Source organism: Pelodiscus sinensis, chromosome 9, assembly GCF_049634645.1.
Source record: "Pelodiscus sinensis isolate JC-2024 chromosome 9, ASM4963464v1, whole genome shotgun sequence".
NCBI classification, from domain to species: domain Eukaryota; kingdom Metazoa; phylum Chordata; order Testudines; family Trionychidae; genus Pelodiscus; species Pelodiscus sinensis.
In genome coordinates, this window is record NC_134719.1 from 20,664,331 (window position 1) to 20,685,302 (window position 20,972).

General features: G+C 38.5%; 1 protein-coding gene across 2 annotated transcripts in view; it reads left to right on the plus strand.

Annotated features, from left to right (window-relative positions):
- Window positions 1-20,972, plus strand: part of LRRC7 (leucine rich repeat containing 7) — a 399,545-nt gene that overhangs the window by 219,267 nt on the left and 159,306 nt on the right. The window contains exon 8 of one of the 2 annotated variants that reach the window (XM_075936230.1): window positions 7,015-7,280. The exons of the other annotated variant lie outside the window; for it this stretch is intronic. Within the exon in view, the coding sequence (XP_075792345.1) occupies window positions 7,015-7,021 (7 nt within the window). The 3' untranslated portion in view covers window positions 7,022-7,280. Of the gene's footprint in view, window positions 1-7,014; window positions 7,281-20,972 lie in introns of those variants that run through there. 2 annotated transcript variants of the gene reach the window in all.

Genomic DNA, 20,972 nt, shown 5'->3' on the forward strand with positions numbered 1-20,972 from the left:
TCCTGCAACTTTCAATTGGTTTGTTTCTATCCAACTTTTAGACCTTAGAATAAGTATATATTCCCTTGATGTACAAGGTAACACCACCTACCTTTTTATCCTGCCTGTCCTTTCTGAACAAGTTATACCCCTCTATACCAATATTCTAGTCATGAGATTTATTCCACCATGACTCTGCCAGTTTAAGTCACTACTGAACTCTTTAAGGCAGTACAGTTAATGCCCACAACTTTTCCATAATGTTTTGGATATGGGCTCCAGGCAGGCAGCACACCTTCCAAATCATCTCTGATAGGGCCTACAGGCAAGCAGAACTAAAAAAAAACCACATCAATTTTAGTAGTGTTGCATCTCTCCTCCAGCCCTTAATTTCGCTTCTAGTTTATGGAGACATGTTTAGAAATCTCACAGCTGTGAATTTTGCAAGTGCCACAGTTTTCCACAGAAACTAACATTATGAAAGGGAAATAACATTGGAAGTTCAGAAAAATACATTTAACTCTAGTTAAGAGGATAATAAGATCAGTTTTACTCATTTCAGTCAGCTAAGATGCAAATATGGCCTGACTGAATAACACTCCTGGTAACACATTTACTAATATTATGTGTCAGATAATATAAATTATTACCTGTTTTCCATCACCAGTGAATTAGGTTGTGCTTCATGTAGGTAAAATTAGTTTTGTAGGATTTTTGTGAGGCTTAAGGAAAGTGCTTTGAGATCCTTGAGTGAATTGCACTGCAGAAGTGTAAGGTATTAATATATAAATTCTATCCCTAGAGCCAGGGGCGGATATAGGGCAGGGCGAGCGGGGTGGACACCCCGAGCCCCACGCTTCAAAAAGCCCCGCGCATGCGCCGTGGCACCACCGCGCATGCGCATGGCGTCGCTGCACATGTGCCTTGGCAAAGGGGGGGCCCCGCGGAATTATGCTGCCCGGGGCCCCGCAAAATGGTCATCTGCCCCTGCCTAGAGCCATACCCATCCACTAGCAGAATTTGTCTCTCTGAATATGATATCTTACTAAAATCCTTTCTATCAATATCAGATGACTGTCCAAGTGGAAGTGTCACAATGTGAAGCCTGAATCACAGTTGCATAGCCAGTATTCCATCTCTCAGTAAAATGAGTTGTTAAGTGCCAGGAAGTCCCATGAGTGATTGCTGAATGCCAACATAGTTGCTTTTCTACCATCTGGCTTATGATTAGAAAGTGCTTAAGCATACCTTCAGTATGCAAAGAATAATCTAAAGTGGAATTCTTTTAGTTGGAAAGCAAGATTATTTTATTATTATTTTGTTCTGTTTTGTGCATAACAAAGAACTATAAAACTAATAGATGCGTGTGACGATTATATTGTAAATAAGCTTTCAGTAATTAATATCAATGCAAAAACTCAGTCATTAGCCGTTCAGCATGACAATCTATACTGTATACTGCATTAGTATATTTTTATTCTTACAATCTTTTTAATTATATTGAAGTGCAGAGATGGAGTTTGTTAGATTAAAAAACAAATGGCATTAAATAATGTCCATTACCCATAATTTAGAATTATGGTCCTAATTCTATGTTTCAGCCAAGTGGTACTTGGCATAAAACAGATTTAAGGTGGCCAAAGATGCTTCAAGGTACCTTTATGCTACTCTGAGGTTATGACGGGTGTGGGCCTGAGTGTAAATTGAAGTCCCTGGCCTCATATAGCCATTCTAGCAGCCAGCGATCATCAGCATGCTGGGATGCCCCTACTGTACTCCCTTCCCTTGAGGCTGGCAAAGAGGAAGATATAACAGTGCCAACAGTGGTTCTCTGCCACTAAAAGCTTTCCCTATTCAGGGGTAGCCTCCAGATGAATAGAATGTGTTAAGCAATACACAGTTATTTGAGCAAGGCCAAGATCTGGGTGTACAGTTACAAACATATCTATCAAAACAACAGTGACTTGTTTTTCTATTTAAGTATCTTTAATTTTCAATTTGTTATTAATTGAGAAAGATGTCAGATATGTAATTCATTTAAGTTAAAAAATAGAATTCAGCAATTGTAGACAAAATGGATAATAGTAATTAATTGTTAAAAATATTATTTGTATTAGTGTTGGACCACTGAATAGTTAAAGATAACTTAGAGTGTGATTGATTGATTCATGATGATTCCTGCTGAATAACTATATTCAACAAGGATATGCCATTACAATTTACTACTATTTCTCACATCATATATAGTGGTTTCAGGTGCACAAACTACATTTATTCACCACCACTGAAAATATGTAAGTAAGGCTGCGAGTCTATCATACAAGTCATGGATTCCATGACTTTCCAGGAAATCAGTACCTTCCACAGCTGCAGTGGCTAGTGCTATTCACTCCAGGACTAACTGAGGATCTGGCTGTTAGGTGTTGCTGGCTCTGGGAGCTTCCAGATCAGCAATGGTTCTGAGTATAGATGTGGTACCAGGAGCCACCCCAGAGGCTGTTGGAACAGTGGTCAGAGCAGTGGACAGCAGGGGGTAGTTAGTTCCTGCCAGTGAAATAGGAGCCAACCATTGGGCCCCTAGAGCAGTGGTGCCCCAGCCAGTGCAGCTAAGATTTAGTCAGGGGTATTTATAGTAAAAATAATGGACATGTTACAGGCCATGATTTTTTTTTTATTGCCTATGACTTGTCCAGGACTGTTCAGAATTAGATTGGATAAAGTAAATTGATTCATTGTTGTACATGGTACAAATCAAAAGAATTTGTGAGAATAATCTGAAGAAAAATATTGAGTTGAATATGACACCCGCAGGAGCTCTTTAATGACCTGAAAATCAAAAAGGAATTTTATAAACAGTAGAACATAGAGAAATTGGATGAAAACAAAAGTATTGCACAGACATGTAATTGGAAATGGAAAGTCATCAAATGAGCTATACTTAACAAGAAACAAAGATAACAGAAAAAAGTTCTATAAATATTTTATAAAAGATGAAGAAAAGTGCAGGTCCTCTCCTTAGTGGGGAAGCATAGCTAATAATGAATGACACCAAAAAGCCAGACATGTTTAATACCTATTATGCTTCAGTCTTCACTAAAAAGGTAAATTGAAACAACAAGAAGAAATGCAAGCCAAAACAGGGAAAGAAAAGGTTAAAGTATATTTAAATAAATTAAATGTAGTCAAGTTGGCAGGCCTTTATAAAGTTATTCACACAACATTTAAGGGGCTACCTGAAGCAATCTTGGAACCATTAATGTTTGAGAACTCATGGAGAATGAGTGAGGTCTCAGAGGATGGTAGGAGAAATATAGTACAGGTTAAACGTCTCTAGTTCGGCACCCTCGCAACCTGACTAGTGCTGAACCAGAGAATTTGCTGAACCACGGGAGGTCAATATTGTCTAGCAGCATTACCAACACTTCCACTACTTACTGGGCTCTTAGAAGACATTTGAAGGTAAATTATAGCTACATAACAGCACAGAACACTGAGAGCCATGACTAGTGACTGTAAACAAACTTTATTGCACTGCATGAAACTTGGCCACACCCATGATAAATGGACATTTGGATAACTAAAATCATGCTGGACCACAGATGTTGCCAGATCAGAGAATACTGGACTAGAAAATTTCAGTCTGTGCCATCTATCTTTAAAAAGAGGAAGAAAGAAGACCTGGAGAAGACCTGGAGAATTATAGACAAGTCAGCCTAACTTTGATATCTGGAAAGATACTGGAACAAATTATTAAATACAGGTGGCCCCTGACTTGCAACGCTATTGATTCCCAGGTAAGCGTCGCAATTTAGGGGCGTCGTAACTCAAACCCTCATTTATGATAGGTGCTGTGCACCATCATAAATGCGGGCCGAGGACATAAGTTGGGGGGTTTCAGCCCCTTTTGCACTTACAACCATTTTTGTAAGTGCGAAGGGGTTGTAACTCAGGTGGTCAGAAGTCGGGGGGTTCCTGTAACCACATAGAGGATAACAAGGTTATAATAATAATACCCAGGGTGGATTTTTTAATCACATCAAACCAATGTTATTTCCTTCTTTGACACAATTACTAGCAAAGTGGGAACGGGGGAGGGAGGGGAGAAGCAGTAGGTGTGATTGGTCTTGATGTTAGTAAAGCTTTTACCACAAATCCATCTGACATTCTCTTAAGCAAATTAAGGAAATGTGATCTGATGAAATTTCTATGCAGTGGGTGAAAAACTGGTTGAAATTTACTCGGAGTGATTAGAAAATGTTTCCTATCTAAATGGGAGACCATATCTAAAGGGAGTGTTCTGTTGGTTTGGATACAGTAATGTTCAATATTTTCATTAATGACTTAGATAATAGGATAGAGAGTAGACTTACAAAATGTATGGATGACACCAAGCAATGAATGGCTGCAAGCATTTCAGAGGACAGGATTAAAACTGAAAACAACCTTGATACATTGGAAAATTGTTCAGAAATCAACATTCGTCAAGTGGAGAGTGCTATATTTAAGAAGGAAAAATCAAATGCACAAATACAAAAAGGGGAATAACTGGCTATTCAGTAGTACTGCTGAAAAGGAGTTGGGGATTATAGTGACTCACAAATTGAGTATGAGTCAATCATGTGATGTAGTTGTGAAAAAAGCTGATATAATTCTGGGGTTTATTTACAGGAATGTTGTATGTAATACAAATGAGGTAATTGTTCCACTTCTATTTGTCCTTGGAGAGACTTTCACTCTAATGTGAGCATAATTTCTAAGCACAATTTTTTAAAAAGATGTGGACAAATTGAAGAGAAACCAGAGAAGAGCAACAAATGTATTAATGACAGTTCTCCATGTTCACAAAAGTTAGGAGAAGAAGTAATGGACTTAACCTCCAGCAAGGATGATGTAGGTTAGATATTTGAAAAATCTTCCAACTATAAAGGATAGGCAAAGGAATAGGCTTCCAAGGGAAGTATTGGTATCTTGATCTTTGGAGATTTTAAAGAATAAGTTAAACACCCCGTAGGGATGGTCTACCAGCCTCAGTGTGGGGGCTAGATTAGACAATGTTTAATGACCCTTTCAGCCTTATATTTTGATGATTCTATGATTCCATGATTATTCTAATACATCTACCTTTGACTGCTGAATCTTAGAGAAACACTCAAAACACTTTCCACTGTGGACTCAATTTAAAAAATAATCTCAAAGGCTCTTGCTTATTTCTTATTGCCTATACCTGCAGTAGGGCCAGATATAGAAAAGTCTCTTGAAAGGGCACTATACGCAAAAGGGAAATGCACACACTCACAGTTTGCATCAATCAGCAGCCCAGAATCTGAGGTTACAGAGTAAAGAGCTGGTGATAACTTTTTAGCAGATGCATATAAATGGTTGGAAATGAAATAGGGATTTTTTTTCAAGGTTTTGCCTTTAGTTAGTTTATGACATCTTACTTGAATTAAGCATTCAGGAAAAAATTGTTACAAGATACTGAGATGATAACCTCTCAAATATATTAGAGACCACGTAAAATCAGAAAAATATTTATCAAATAACTATGCAACAGAGTTGGCTGAGCGAAGCTACCAAGAGTTCAGTTGCAAGTGACCCTAGGTTTGATGCATGACTATAGAATTTATTTTACTGATAATAGTGATATAGGCACTCTCCAGAGCCAATACTATCTGTGAAATTAAGGAATTAGTGATCCCCTAAATAATATGGAGTTATTGGAACTACTGGTTAGGAAAAAACCCTTCCCAAATCTGATTCAGATGGCTGAATCAGGTGGACTAAAGATACGAGGATTTATCTAGCTGCTAATATAAGTGAACTCTGTAAAAGCAGTTAATCCTTGTCTAGATGTGTTGGCTTTTTTACCATGTTTGGAAGTACAACATAAAGAATATCTTTACTTGGGCTTTGATGTGCACTCAGACATGCTATTCTATCATGGCCCTTTTTGCCACCACCTAGGGTGTAGTAAATAAGTGCTACTTACTATCTGAAAAAGTCCTGTTCAACATGCTGTCCTGTAGAAAGCTGCTGGTACTATATTACATAGCTTACTTATTCATTGAGGGTAGTGAGCACATGGCTTCCTTCTGCGGAAACACAAGAAATATCTCTGTATGAGCTCAAACCCCATGGGGCACATTCTGAGAAGATTTGGATATCATGTAAGGCTGATTTTCCTGTAATTTGGACTGAAAAAAAAAGGATAGCAATATATTTTCCAGTCTTGATTTTTTTTTGGGGGGGGGGGGAGGGAAAGGGAGCATGCAAGTCACATTGTGAAGGAAGAAGGTGCAGAAATCCAGAAAGGAAAGTGTAAAGTAAAAAGAAGGGGGGAATGGGAAATTTTGAAAAACAAAATAAAGAATATTGAAAGAGAAATCTGAGAGAGTAGAGAACTTCTTATATAATGGGGATGTATTCTGTACTCTCTTAATCAGTTAAATAGAGACGTACTTGAACTGGAAACCTGTATCCAATTATTCTTTCCTAACAAATTAAGAAGTAGAGGGGAAGAAACTCAAATGTAATATAGGTCAAAATTGTGCAGTTGGGCCTCCCAGTATAATGGACCAAAGCAAAATCTTGGATCCGACTTGTCCCTAAATTCAGTAGGGTTCAAAACCTGCAACCAAATTAAGATCCTTCTTTTGAAGCTCAGATTCAATTCTGCTGTAAATAAAACTAACAGTAATTTTAGCTGCATATATTGAGAGGAAATTTTATCTCGGGGGTAATCTTTTTTGAAACTTTTTTTTACATACTAAACATTTTTTTTCTTGACAATCAGAGATGCATGCATTTTCACTCCAATCATTACAAGGGAAAAGCACTTTCCATTTACTATTTGTAGAATCTTGTGTCTGTGATACCCTAGGAAAAGTAGAACAACTTGTTTCAAAACCCTTTATTTACTGAATTAGATTAGGACTCTCAAGATTCCAGTGCCATAGGCCAAATACTAGTGTTTAGTCACCTTCTACACCAGCAGTTCCATCTTTTGGGCATTGAAATTGATTTTTCTCATCTTAGCATTTGAAGATCCAGAGTGTGCCCTTTGCCCCATCGCCTGAGAGTGTACAGTGGCACGAACAGCAGAGGAAGTGGAGGCAGAAGCTTTTCGGGCACCAGAAATGGCAGCATCAGGAGCATCAGTACGAGTAGACTGTGTTGAGGTAGTTCTCCCGCACTATACTATGAAACCAAACCGTTTTGGTATACTACATGCAGATGGAGGCTGCCTCTTTATTGCTAAATATTGTGCAAAATATTTGCTCTCTACTAAATGTTGTATAGTTTTCCTATGTGGTTTAAAAGGGAAAATCCCTCTTTCCTTATTTGAATCTCTGCTTAATTATGCAGTTGGCCAAACCTCTGCGACATGTTGGTGCACAGCCATGCATTTTGCAGATTAAAATTCCTAATTGACATGCAGCCAAGCAGCCATTATGCCTCACTGATTGTGTAAACCTAAGAAATAATATTTTTAATAAGAATAATTCTAAGGCCCGTAAGAGACCAATGCAAACTTAATGTTGGAGGACAGTTCCTTAACTCAGTATGAGAACTTCTACAGTTATTTAAAGTCTTCAGAGACCAATCACTTACTTTAATATTTCATAAGTATTATGATAATGACATTTATTAATTCTCAGTTGATTTTTATTTCAGAGTACAAATTCCTGAGTTTTCAAATTTACCTAAATCGAAATGGGTGTTATATTATCACTTTTTGTGGTAGCTATCTCTTTGTGAATAATAATGCAAAAAAATTAATTAAAGATATTGGATTATCTGTGAAGTCCAGAAAATACATATTCTATAATGTATAATGCTTTAATTTACACACAGCTTTGCTTTACGCAGTTCATATACCATCTTATACTGTATAAATCAGTGGTTTGAACCATTTTTCATTTGTGGACTCCTATAATATGAAGGTGCAGATGTCTTTGGAAATCTTAGGCATAATACCACTGTTTTATAGTAATAACAAGCTTTTCCAGATCCCTTAGACATGGATCCCAGGGGTCTGTGGACCACAGGTTGAAAATCAGTGGTATAAAAGATACATATTGTCTTCAGCTGTATTTTATAGCTGATACTGACTTCACATGTATAGTTAAACCTGTGTTATCTGGCGCGCTCGGGGATTAGGATGTTCTGGTTATCTAAAAATTCCAGTTATCTGAGGGTTCCATCAACCTAGGAAAAACCAATGGACAATAATAGTAAAACACAAGTTTTTAATATTGGTAGTTTTGTAATGTGAGACAACTGGTCTCACATTTCTATTTTGAGTTAAAGATAATTAGTACTTCTTAAATAAAAATTGTTAAGCCAATCATGGTAAACCAAGCCAGACCTGTGCACCTGAAGATGTGACAGTATTGTAGCTGGGGGCAATGCCAGTTAACAAAGTTTTCTGATTAACAGTGTGCCGGATAACAAAGATTTCACTGTAATTCATTACTTGCTATGTGAATAAACTGATGTATGGGTTTTACTGAGTGCCCATAGTAACATTTTCATTAGTACTAGTTAAAATATAGCCACAATGCAAAGGGAAAAGTAAGCTAAATTGCAGGATTTACAAAGTAAATTCAAAATTGTATCATGAGAGAATTATGAAGTTACATAGTAAATTTTAAAGTGCAAAGACCTGAAGCCAATGTATTTTAGATTGTGGGAGCATTACCAACTTAAAATGTAGGTTACTGTATATAGGGATGGTATGAAAACAACTTAAATATTATTTGGAAATAATACATCAGGATTTTAGAAATAAAGGCAACATTGTTGGTTTTGGTTGCTTTTCATTTTTCATGCAATAATGTCTTCCATTTATCACAATCTAGCACAAAAATTTCACCTTGTATCCAGCTGAACAGGAAAATTAGTGTATGTCATCTCCTAATTTCCTATATTTCACATAACAAAAATGACAATATAGAGTAGGTATGCATTAGTTCCATGGCAATTACATTATATTTATTACCACATAAATGTAAGTTTTCCTCATATTGATTTTCATTCATGATTTTACTGCATTTATAGTCTGTTGTTTTTTGAATATATATAATGCTTTGTATGTGAAAAAAAACTTGAATCTGGTGAAAAGGGTGCATTCTAAGGGTCAAATCCTTTGCCATAATCACCATTTTAAGACCTTGGAAATATTCATTATGAATAAGGTGACCAGGATTTGGCCAATAATTTGGATGTTTGTATTTCTATAAAATGTAAATATGGACCAGGTTTTCAGCTTATTTAAAATGTTTGGAGTATGACAGCTACTTGCAACCTTACAAAGACATTCCGAATAAACATTAAAAGGGGAGGCTGTACTAAAAATGATTTATGTTTAGAATATAATTTTATGTTTAATGTCACTGACTTCTACCACTTGAGTCATAATTTATGGAATGTAATATCACTGTAATAATTGCAGGTATTTCATCAACTGTAAAATGAGCATTCTGAAATCCTAATTTATTTAGTTTTTCATATAGTGTCAATTTTACAGAAGTCTGCTTTCCCTCTGATTGATATATATAGGAGTGACACACTTGATCCTCTGCAATTGAAGTTGATGGAAAAACTTCCCTTGACTGCAGAAGTATAGGGTCAGGCCCTCTGTGTATAAATCTTACCCTTATATACAAATGGAAGAATAGATTCTTTAAATTTAGTGCAATATAGATAAATATTTATGTCAAAAACCTTATTAAAACCTTTGAATACAGTTTAAATCTCAGTAATTGCACAAGAGCTCTTCTGAGCAATCGGTATTAAACTAAGGATGAGTTCTGAGTGCCCTTTACAATGCCAACTTTGTTGTAGTAACCCTCATTAGAAATTGATTAATTCTTCTTAGAAGGGATATACAATGACTATATAAAATAACTTGTAAATATTGCAAAGTACAATAAATGTCATATAAATTACATTAGGTGCAATTAAATAACTATACAGCATTGTGCAGTATATTTATATATATTATAAACCAGTGGAAATTTTCATGTCATCTCTAAAATATCTATAATTCTTATGTGGTTTGCTTGCCTATGGTCACCACTAATTATGCAAAATATTGCTTTAATAGTATATTTTTAGCACATTTTACAGTACTTTATGCAGACGTTAAAGTTCTAGAAAACAAACAAATTTTCAAAGACCTCTTTGTTTGCAAGATAGAAATAATGCAATAAACATAGATTTTGTTTAATATATATTTTTACAGAACTAGGTTGTAGAATTAATTGTGCCTTAAAGTATCAAATTTATCTTATTCAAGAAGAGTTTCAGTGTTAAAAATATATTTTAAAAAAATTAGAATAGCATATTGCTATTCATTTGTTAGTACCAAGTTGTCAGGTATTCTCTGAGGCTATGTCTACACTGGCGGATTCTTGCACAAGAACATCTTGCGCAAGGGTTCTTGTGTAAGAACTCTTGTACAGGAACATGTCCACACTGCCATGTGCTTTTGCGCAAAAGCATCCATGGCAGTGTGGACGCTCTCTTGCACAAGAAAGCTCTGATGGCCATTTTAGCCATGGAGCTTACTTGCGCAAGAAACCCTTGCCACGCATCCATACTACCTTCTTGCACAAGAGAGCTTACACTTGTTAGACAAAAGCGTAGCTCTTGCAGAAGAAGCCTTCTCTTACCACGCTTTACTGTAAATCTTGCGCAAGAGCGGGAAGGCAGCGTGGATGCTCTGCGAAAGAACGGCCGTTCTTCTACAAGAACCCACCCTAAGTGTAGACATAGTCTAAGTGTTCTTCTACCCTGCACCCTTAGCTCTAAATAAGCTATGCAAGTTGCATAGCTTATTTTGAGTGTGTTTCGAAATAGCTTACAGCTTATGCACACAGCGCCAAATTTCAAAATAATCTACTATTCTGCAATGTCTCTTAATCCTAGTGGAACGAGGTTAACAAGGATGTTGGAATATTTAGAAAGCTATTTTGAAATAATGGGCACACTGTCGAGAGGCAGACTAGCTATTTCAGGACACCGAAAGTATCCTGAAATAGCATGGCAGTGTAGACGTACTGACTGATACATGTATTTTTCCTTGGAGCATTTGTTATCACTATAGGGCATGATGGAGCATAATCAGTGACAGTTTTTGATTCCTTAAGTATTGAATGGTAAAGGTACAGGTAATAATTACCTCTGTGAGCAACAAAATTTTATATTAGAATGTAATTTTAACTGTCAACTGAAAACTTAAAAACCAAGCTTTTTCTCTTTTCACATGTGAAGCATTGTATTAAATAATGTATGTACATGTATAATATTGCTGAAAAACTGAAATGGCAAATGAAGGCATCATGTTACCAAGTAGTGTAAATGACTGTATGTGTGGAATGCTAATTTTACATTTTGAAGTATGTTTCTAGGGAAATAAAAGCCTTTGTATATATTAAGAAATGAAAGGTGTTTTAGGGAAGGTGTTTAAAATAACTTCCAAAATTCACAGAAGTTCTTTTCATCATATCTGAGGTCATTGTGGGAGCTTGTACAGTACCTTATTGCTTTTTCATGTGATTTATACGAGATATTCCCATCCACAAAGGAATAGTTGGCAAGATGCTAGAGAATTAAATGTAATTATTATTCAGAAACTAATTCAAGTTTTTTAGTCTCTTTCTCCTAGGCTACTTATACTAGTCTATGAGGAGGAGTTACATTGGTAACAATGGGATTCCTCATGGTACTAATACTATCCCTAGTAATTGTATGCAGTATTGAAAACTTGCACCACTCTAACCAGTGATTAAATTCTGATTGAACTAAACTGGCTTAAACAGAACTATATTAAGAGTGTGAATTGGTACAACTAGATCAATCATAAATTGATTTAGGTACACTGGTGCAAATTTTCTAGTTTAGAAAAACCATTAGGTAGTTGAGTATAAGAAGTTGCAACTCATCAGAAAGATAATTGTTATCAAGAACTAGTATTAATTCATTGTTTTCATATTTTTCTCTTTATTTAACTGAGTTTCCTTTTCCTGGATTTGTGGATTTCTGTTAGATTTTACAAGACATGTTCTAGTCAGAAATGCAATACAGTGAAAAGTCAAGAGAGGAAGGAGGAATGCCTTTTTAACCTGGAATTTTATTGGTAAAGCTGTGGTACAAAATACATTTGGTGAGGGGATTTAAAGCACTCATTTAATTAAAGTGATTTCAATACCTTTTCATGCCTTTATCTGTTTGAATTACTCTTCTTGTTAAAAATAACCTTATCTATTAAATGTTTAATATGGAAAAGTCTTCCTGGTTTTAAATCTGTTGCATTTTTAACTAATATACATTTTTATAACAAAGCATTATTAAGGGATGAGTTGGAAGGTGGGGAACAATATGTAGTCGAGGGCGATTTCTAAAGTGCATGAATGTGTTGCTCATTAATTTGTCCTAGCAGATCCTCCTTGTGCACATTAAAAGTTCCCTAATGTGTTTTTATAAGAGAGGGTAAATGAGATTTTACTAATTTGGAAATGAAGAAAAACAGTCAGGGAATAATGGACATTTAGAAAAAAAAATATGGAAGACAGAAGTTAAAGAAAATGAGTAGAAATGGATCAGTTAATATCATTTAATAATATAGGGACAAGTCCTACAATCCTTTGTTCTGGTGAAAATTCCAATAGCACCAGAGTCAAAGGACAGCAGGATGTGACTTATTCATTGAGGCTTACAAACAAATGGTGTAATTTGTCTTGTATCAATTACTTTATCTTATTTAAGTCCTCCTAAGTTTGAAAATGCTGTAATTTCTATATTATGCTATAAGTGTAATGTGAAGGTTTATGAGATATTCAGGTAATATTACATGCAGGGTGAGTTACTAATTTGGTACTAATGTTTTACTTCTCACTGTAAAACATTAATTACTGTACATTAGAGTCATTTGCCTGGTTTCAGGTGCCTGTTTACGCATCAGTTAATACAATGGGATCCTCATCTATGACGAGGGTTCATAGGTATTGTGGTAGTACACATAATAATAATACGTGCATAGTTGTATCAGAATTGTTCATATCCTGACTTAAATTAATGACCCTAATGTAGAAAGGAATCTATGGGTTATAGTGGACCACAAGCTGAATATGAGTCAGCAGTGTCATGCTGTTGCAAAAAAAGCAAATATGATTCTGGGATGCATTAACAGGTGTGTTGTGAGCAAGACATGAGAAGTCATTATTCCGCTCTACTCTGCTCTGGTTAGGTCTCAGTTGGAGTCCTGTGTCCACCGCATTTCAAGAAAGATGTGGAGAAATTGGAGAGGGTCCAGAGAAGAGTAACAAGAATGATTAAATGTCTAGAGAACATGACATATCAAGGAAGGCTGAAAGAACTGGGTTTGTTTAGTTTAGAAAAGAGAAGACTGAGGGGGGACATGATAGCCGTTTTCAGGTATCTAAAAGGGTGTCATAAGGAGGAGGGAGAAAACTTGTTCATCTTGGCCTCTGAGGATAGAACAAGAAGCAATGGTCTTAAACTACAGCGAGAGAAGTTTAGGTTGGTCATTAAGAAAAAGTTCCTAACTGTCAGGCCAGTCAAACACTGAAATAAATTGCCCAGGGAGGTTGTGGAATCCCCATCTCTGGAGATATTTAAGAGTAGATTAGATAAATGTCTATCAGGGATGGTCTAGACAGTATTTGGTCCTGCCATGGGGGCAGGGGACTGGACTTGATGACCTCTCGAGGTCCCTTTCAGTCCTAATATTCTATGATTCTATGAAGCTTGAAGTTATGTTGAATGCTGGAAACAACAGGTTAACCATAGTATCTGTTTATTTTCTTAAACCTGATAGTTGAACATTTGCTTGTCTGTTTGTTTCTCACCTTACCATCCTCTTCAAAGAAAACCGATTTATTATTTGTATGTGAATGTTGCATTCTACTACAAAGGAATAGTATTTATAAAAAAAAACTTTCTATGAAATAATTAGAGTTCTCATATTTGTATTTTAGAAGAACTTAAACATGAGGTAAAGTTTCATTTTAATAAATGCATATCAATATTTTCAATCTGATTTTCAGCACAAAGTCAAGTAGCTTCCATACTTGAGTTGTAACATCATTGATTACAGAATTCACTTCTCACATAATTAGTGTGAAAAACATTGACAGTATAGTGTGCTATCCACTATGACTTTTGTCATTCTGTACTTTTCCAGTGTAGCCATCTGTAATCTTTTAAGGGTAATTTCCAGTGTAGTATAAAATAATGGGCACATCCACTGTTGTTAGCCGGAGTTAAATAGCACATTCTGTCAGAAGGGAAACACAATGAAGAATACCATCTTGATTTTCATTTAAACATCAAAGTGAGAACAGTTATACCCATTAGAAATACTTAATACAACAGGAGTCTCTAACTCCCGACTGGAGGGCCATCCCCATCTGGAGTAATTGCACAATTCAGTCTCAGAGTCCCAGTGGTTGGGAAAAGAGCTGTCTGTTACTATTCCCCAAACCCTGCCCCGCAATCGCCTTCTTCCCCAATGGCAACCCAGTCCCAAAGGATGCTACCTCAGTGCAACCACAGCACACACTCCCCTCACCATAGTGGCCAGGGCTGCAGCAAAGTGGAGAACACTCAGCAGGCACACTCGTACTGCTGTGCTTCACTTCCCTGCCGCTCTTGCCACTGTGGGAATGCAGAGAGCCTGACCGCTGTTGCTGTGCCATGCCAGGCCCTCCATAATCCCCAAAGCTGCATGCTCGGCGGGAGTTGCATGCTCGGAGGGAGAGGATAGGCTGATGGCAGGAAGAGGTGGGGCTTGGAGAATGGTAACAAACAGCCCCACCCACCCACTGGAACTCCCAGGCCAGATTGCGCTATTACTCCAGCTAGGGATGGCCCGCAGGCTGTAAGTTTGAGACCCCCTTATACAAGTTTCTAATGGAGCCCCATCTAGATGATTATACCACTTAAATTTGTAGATCTGAATTATTCTAAACATTTCTATATTTATTGTATTAGATGTCAGGTAGCATATCATATTTATTCATTTTTGAAAATATATTTTAAAAGAAAGAAATATAAATTGGCTAATACCAAAAGTCCAGAACTAAATACTCCAAAAGTTTAGAACCAGCTCTCAACCCAGTGAGAAACCTGTGGCTCTCTGTGGTGGTCTGAACTTTGGAGAGATTATGAAGGTTGAAACCTTAGTCTATCTCTTGAATTCATTAATAGTTCAAGTATGATCTTTATTAGTTCACCATGGTCTGTGTGACTGCCCATTAATTTAAAAAATTAAATTAATTTGGCTTTGTGTAGAATTGGAATATTTGTTTGTATTTCTCTAGAAATGTGAAAGAGTTAGTCACACAAATGTTAGGATATGATGCATACTAGAACTACAGTTCCTCACTTTCTACCTCCTTTCCTGGGGCTGCAGTAAGTAAGCAAACAGTCCCTAAAAAAAATACATAGTTTACTTCCACTCTAGCACCGAACCAGAAAGCAGGTATGGCTGGTATCTTGATCAGGGCCGGAGTGAATGTGAGAGTTATGTCCCAGCTCCACATCTGTCTACTTCTCAGTATCGCTTGTTGAGAGGAGCTACTTCTAGTGCCTGCACCAAAGGGGCTCAAGAGCCACAATGTAGGTTTCCCTAGTCTCAACGTCACAGATGGTGATGGGGCATGGCCTTACTAATCTAACTCTGAATGCATGCAAAATGTGCCTGAGTTGCACTGCTATTATTCAGTAACTAATATAAGAATCAGTAATAGACAATGAAATAATACCAGGGGTGTGTCTACACTCCACCATTATTTTGAGATAACTCGTGTTATTTTGAAATAACAATGTGACTGTCCACACAGCCATTCTGTTATTTCAAAATTTCAAAATAACGGATGGCTTCTTTCATAATCTGTAAACCCCATTCTGTAAACCCCATTCTATCAGGAATAACACATTTTCCAGAATAGCTATTTCAAAATAAGGTGTGTGTAAATGCTCCACTGCTCCTATTTTGAAATAGACCCTCTCCAGGGCCATTCTAAGTTATTTCTCCCCAGTGTCTCCTGGGGCTCTAAAGGAGATAGCACGTCTACATTAGGGAAGCTTGCCTCGGACTAATTTTGAGGTTCCCCTGCACTGTAGATGTACTATTTCAAAATAAGCTATTCTAGAAAAATCTGTTCTAGAGTAGCTTATTTTTAAATAGCTGTGCAGTGTAGACATACCTTATGTTTTTGTGGGATGGGAGTAAACTTTGGTTTAAAATTAGTTGTTTTCTTTTTTTCCATTAGAGGCTAAGGAGCGAAATGTGTGTTATGGTGCTAGCAAGCATTGCAAAAATACATACAAACCTGTATCGATGCTCTCCATGATTGGACTAGTACGTATCAATTGAAATTGCTGGTCTATGCTGAAAAGTCACTGTGTAAGAACAGTACTTTTGAGTTCCATTCTTTGTCTTCTGTAACAAATGTGCTCAATTTATAAGTGAAAATGTGTTTTTTCTACATGCTGTCCTACAGAATGCACTAATAATATCCACAGACCAAAATCTGCCCCTAGTTATACCATGCAACATTATTACTTTTAATGAGTTTGCACTTGTGTAACTGATCAGAACTTGGCAAACTGTTTCATTGATGATTTTTAAGTAAGTAAATGAGCTGCAATGATGCTGCAGGACTAGAGGAGTCAGAAGTAGTAAAATGCATACTTGTCATTGAATAAGAAGATACGGTTGTGAATGCCTATGGCAGCGGTGGAGAACCTTTTTTGGGTTGAGGACCACTGAGCCAAGAAAAATCAGTCGGGGGGCCTCACACAAGTGAGAAGCAAAACAAATTCTCAGTGATGTGACCCCGACTGAGGAGCAGAAAGATACTCCCTACATTCCCCTGGCACATCAGAGCCTAAGGGTCCCAGGCTAGTAGATTTTGTGTCTACTGGGGGGAGCCCCAAGCCTCGGGGGCCAGACCCAGGCAAGCCAAGGGCCGCATCCAGCCCCCAGGCCTAAGGTTCCTCACTCCTGACCTATGGGGAGCAGATGTGTTTTGTTCCATTTTAGTGCTATTGTTATCATGAGAGGTATTGGTGATTTCATGGGTCTGTAAAAGGTTAAAATTCCCCACCAGTGCTGTCTAGGAGTCTGGCAGGGGTACAAGCAGGTAGGTTCCCCTTTTCAATTATAATCCTGTCCTTCAACTTCTCGAAGGACTTCAGGGCTTACCTTAATATTGGGTCTTAGGATTGGACCCTTGAACAGTCAAGGTCTTCCCAAACCTGACTTTCTACTAAGGTAAAGGCTTCTGTTGGTTTCTTGTCTTTTAGGTCTACGTGGGGGATCCCAGGCCCATCTTCTCCACCACGCTCCAATCCATAACCTACCCATCTGCCCCCCACGCACACACACTTCCTGTCCAAGTTTCTTTTCTGCCTGCAGAGTAAATTACAGAATCACAAATAAAGTATCCGACATCCCCAGTCAGTCAATCGTCCCTTTTTCCAGGTCTTAAGGCCTTTGATCTCCTGAATAGGGATGTATGCAAGTAGTCAACTACTCAACTACTCGCATTCTTTCATTTCCCCCCGCCCCAATTTCTGCCTGTGTATCAGAGGCAGCAAGGAGGGGGGGAAGCAGGAGTTGCTGCTGGGGCTAGCTGTGAACAGGGGCTGCTGGACCTAGTGCGAATCCGGACTGAACAAACCCAGCTCAGTCCCATCTTGTACCGGGTCCAGGAGCTACCCCCACTGTGGCTCTGCAGTTTAATGTAGTACAAGCCAGACGGCCTGCCCACCCAACTTTTACAATATTGAAACTGCAGAGCCACAGCGGGAGTAACTCCCAGAGGTAAATCTTCCCTTTTCAACTAATTGTGTAGTCAATAGAATTTCTGTCAACTATGCAATTAACTTTTTCCTTGCTTCCTAACATCCCTACTCCTACTTTCACCAGATACATATTCCTTTAAGTATCTTGGGACATATTTGTTGCTAGTGTAATTCAGATGGCTTTAAGAGTCAGTTTATGTGTGGGGTAACTGTCCTTTCTCCTCTAAACTCCTTTCTGACCCCATTGGGTAGCTTTACACTGCAATCTGGAAGGTACTATTCCAACCAGAGATAGCGAGATTCACTAAAGCAGCTGTGTGGTTGTTGTGACAATGGAAGCAGCTTGGGTATTTAACATCCTTCTTATCCTTCTGTGGACCTTTTCTATTCTCTTGGAGTGTGTCTACACTGCACGCTTATTTCGAAATAAGATATTCTAAAACAAATACTCTGAAATAGCTTATTTTGAAATAGCATGGCTACACTACAGAGAAGCCTCAAAATTAATCTGAGGCAGGCTTCCCTAATGTAGATGAGCTATCTCAGTTTAGAGCCCCAGGAGCCTGCCCGGGGCCGCAAGAGGTGGGCGCCCGCCTGGTCTAGTGCGGAAATCGTGGACCTCATCCAGGTTTGGGGGGAGGCCTCCAACGTCCACGACCTCCGCACTAGGCACAGGAAAGTGGCCGTCTAGGGCAGGATAGCTGCCAGCCTGGCCACCAAAGGCCATATGCGACCCCAGGAGCAGGTTTTCATGAAAATCAAGGTGGTCCAGTGAGACCCCCGACCCTGAGCTAAGAACATAAGAACATAAGAACGGCTGTATTGGGTCAGACCAAAGGTCCATCCAGCCCAGTAGCCTGTCTGCAGACAGTGGCCAGCACCAGCTACCCCGGAGGGGATGGACCAAAGACAATGACCAAGCCATTTGTCTCGTGCCATCCATCTCCAGCCTTCCACAAACAGAGGCCAGAGACACCGTTCCTACCCCCTGGCTAATAGCACTCAATGGACTCAACCTCCATGACTTTATCTAACTTCTCTTTAAACTCTGTTATAGTTCTAGCCTTCACAGCCTCCTGCGGCAAGGAGTTCTACAGGTTGACTATTTGCTTTGTGAAGAAGAACTTTGTTATTAGTTTGAAGTCTGTTACCCATTCATTTCATTTGGTGTCCTCTAGTCCTTCTATTATGGGAACTAACGAAGAACTTTTCTTTATGCACCCTCTCCACACCACTCATGATTTTATAGACCTCTATCATATCCCCCCTCAGTCTCCTCTTTTCCAAACTGAAAAGTCCCAGTCACTTTAGCCTCTCCTCATATGGGATCTGTTCCAAACTCCTGATCATTTTAATTGCCCTTTTCGGAACCCTTTCCAAGGTCAAAATATCTTTTCTGGGGTGAGGAGATCACATCTGTACACAGTACTGAAGATATGGTGTACCATAGTTTTATATTTCCCTTCCTCCTTCTTCCTCTGGCTTCCCCTTTCCAGCTCCCTCCTCCCAGGTTTCTCCCTTCCCTCTCCCACCCTCTCTCTTCCCCTCTCCCACCTCCTTTTCCCAGTCTCCCCAGAGGTTAATTTCACCCCCAGTTTTGTTAAATAGAGTTTATATTTTTGAACACACATGTCCTTTATTTTTTACATCAGGAAGTGGGGCTAGGAAGGGGTAAGTAGAAGGAGGTGAGGGAGGAATGGGGTACGAGCCCCCAATGGGGAGGACTGGGGTGGCTCTGCCGGCTCCTCGGGGTGGAAGCTCTCCTGCAGCCCCCTGATTGACCCTCCCAGATGGCAGCCTGCGACAAGTGCAGCCGGGCTGATGGCCGAGTGCTGTGATGTGCTGAGTGTAGACACTCAGGGCACTACAAGTCAGGACTGCTTTGCTGGCCCTCATGGAGTTAGCCAAGCAAGCGGGGAATCCTGAGAACTGTCTGTCTGGGATGGGGGTTGGGTCCTTTTAAGCACAGCTCTCGGCTAGCCTGAGACAGCAGCTCCACGCTCTGAATCCTAACCTGATGCCCTGCCGGCAGTGCTTCCAGCCAGCCTTAACTTCGGTTCAGGGTCCACTCAATGTGGACATGCTAGTTCGAATTAGCTAAATGTTAATTCGAATTAGTTTTTAGGTCTAGATGCACTAGTTTGAATTAGCTTAGTTCGAATTAACTAATTTGAATTAAGTGAGTTCGAATTAGTGCTGTAGTGTAAGAAAGCTAATTGCTTTCTTATTCCTTTTGTCACTCTCAATTCCTGATTTTGTGATATTTCAGATAATTTAATTTAAATATACATTTTAGTGATGTTTGTGACCAGTATCTAGAGGGGAAATGCAATGTAATACATAGCAGGAATGTAAAGGATTAGTTTAAGAGTAGGGTTTTTTTTCCAGGGGTAGGGGAGGACCAAGACAAATGAACTCAAATCTTGAATTTCCCTGTAAGTAAGATTCTTGCCTTTCATAATTTGTAGCTTCACTGACTGAATTACAAGGTGGTCAAGTGAGTTTTCATGGTTACATAGTGATTAATCCCTATAGTGATTAATTCTCATGACAGGCAGCCCTTTATCATACTCACTGTGATTGATTTATTATTAAGAGGCATAAATTGGTACACCTTGCATGCCTCATAATCCTGATTTTTCATTGCATTTTTATGGTATTCTAAAGAAGGTGAACTGCTTTGATGGGCTTTGCTATTCCATGTCTACACTGCTGCAATGTGGACAGCAAGCTTTGTCACCTTGAAGGAAGCTTAGAGCAGGAAGTCTTCTATAAAGGAGTACAGCAAGTTTCTCCTACACAAGTGTGGGATCTCTATGTCCCTTTTGTATGCCAGGGACTGCTTGGGGAAGAAATATCTGCCCTATTGCAATTTTGCCCTATAGTGGAGCAGAAGCTTGAAGACGGAGGAGCTCATTATGCTTTCCTACTTCTCAGTCCACCCTCAGAGTAGCAGAACAATCTGGTCAAATCTGGTAATTTTTAAGTACTTTTCTCCATTTCACTGATGTACCAGCTGTCTATTGGTCCCTAGAAAAACATCTCTCAAACTTTCTAGTGTGGAATGACAATGAGAAAGAAAAAGAAGAAACTGATATAAAATCCTTAAAGAATATTACATTCTTGCCCTATATCCCTTATCCAATTAAAACATC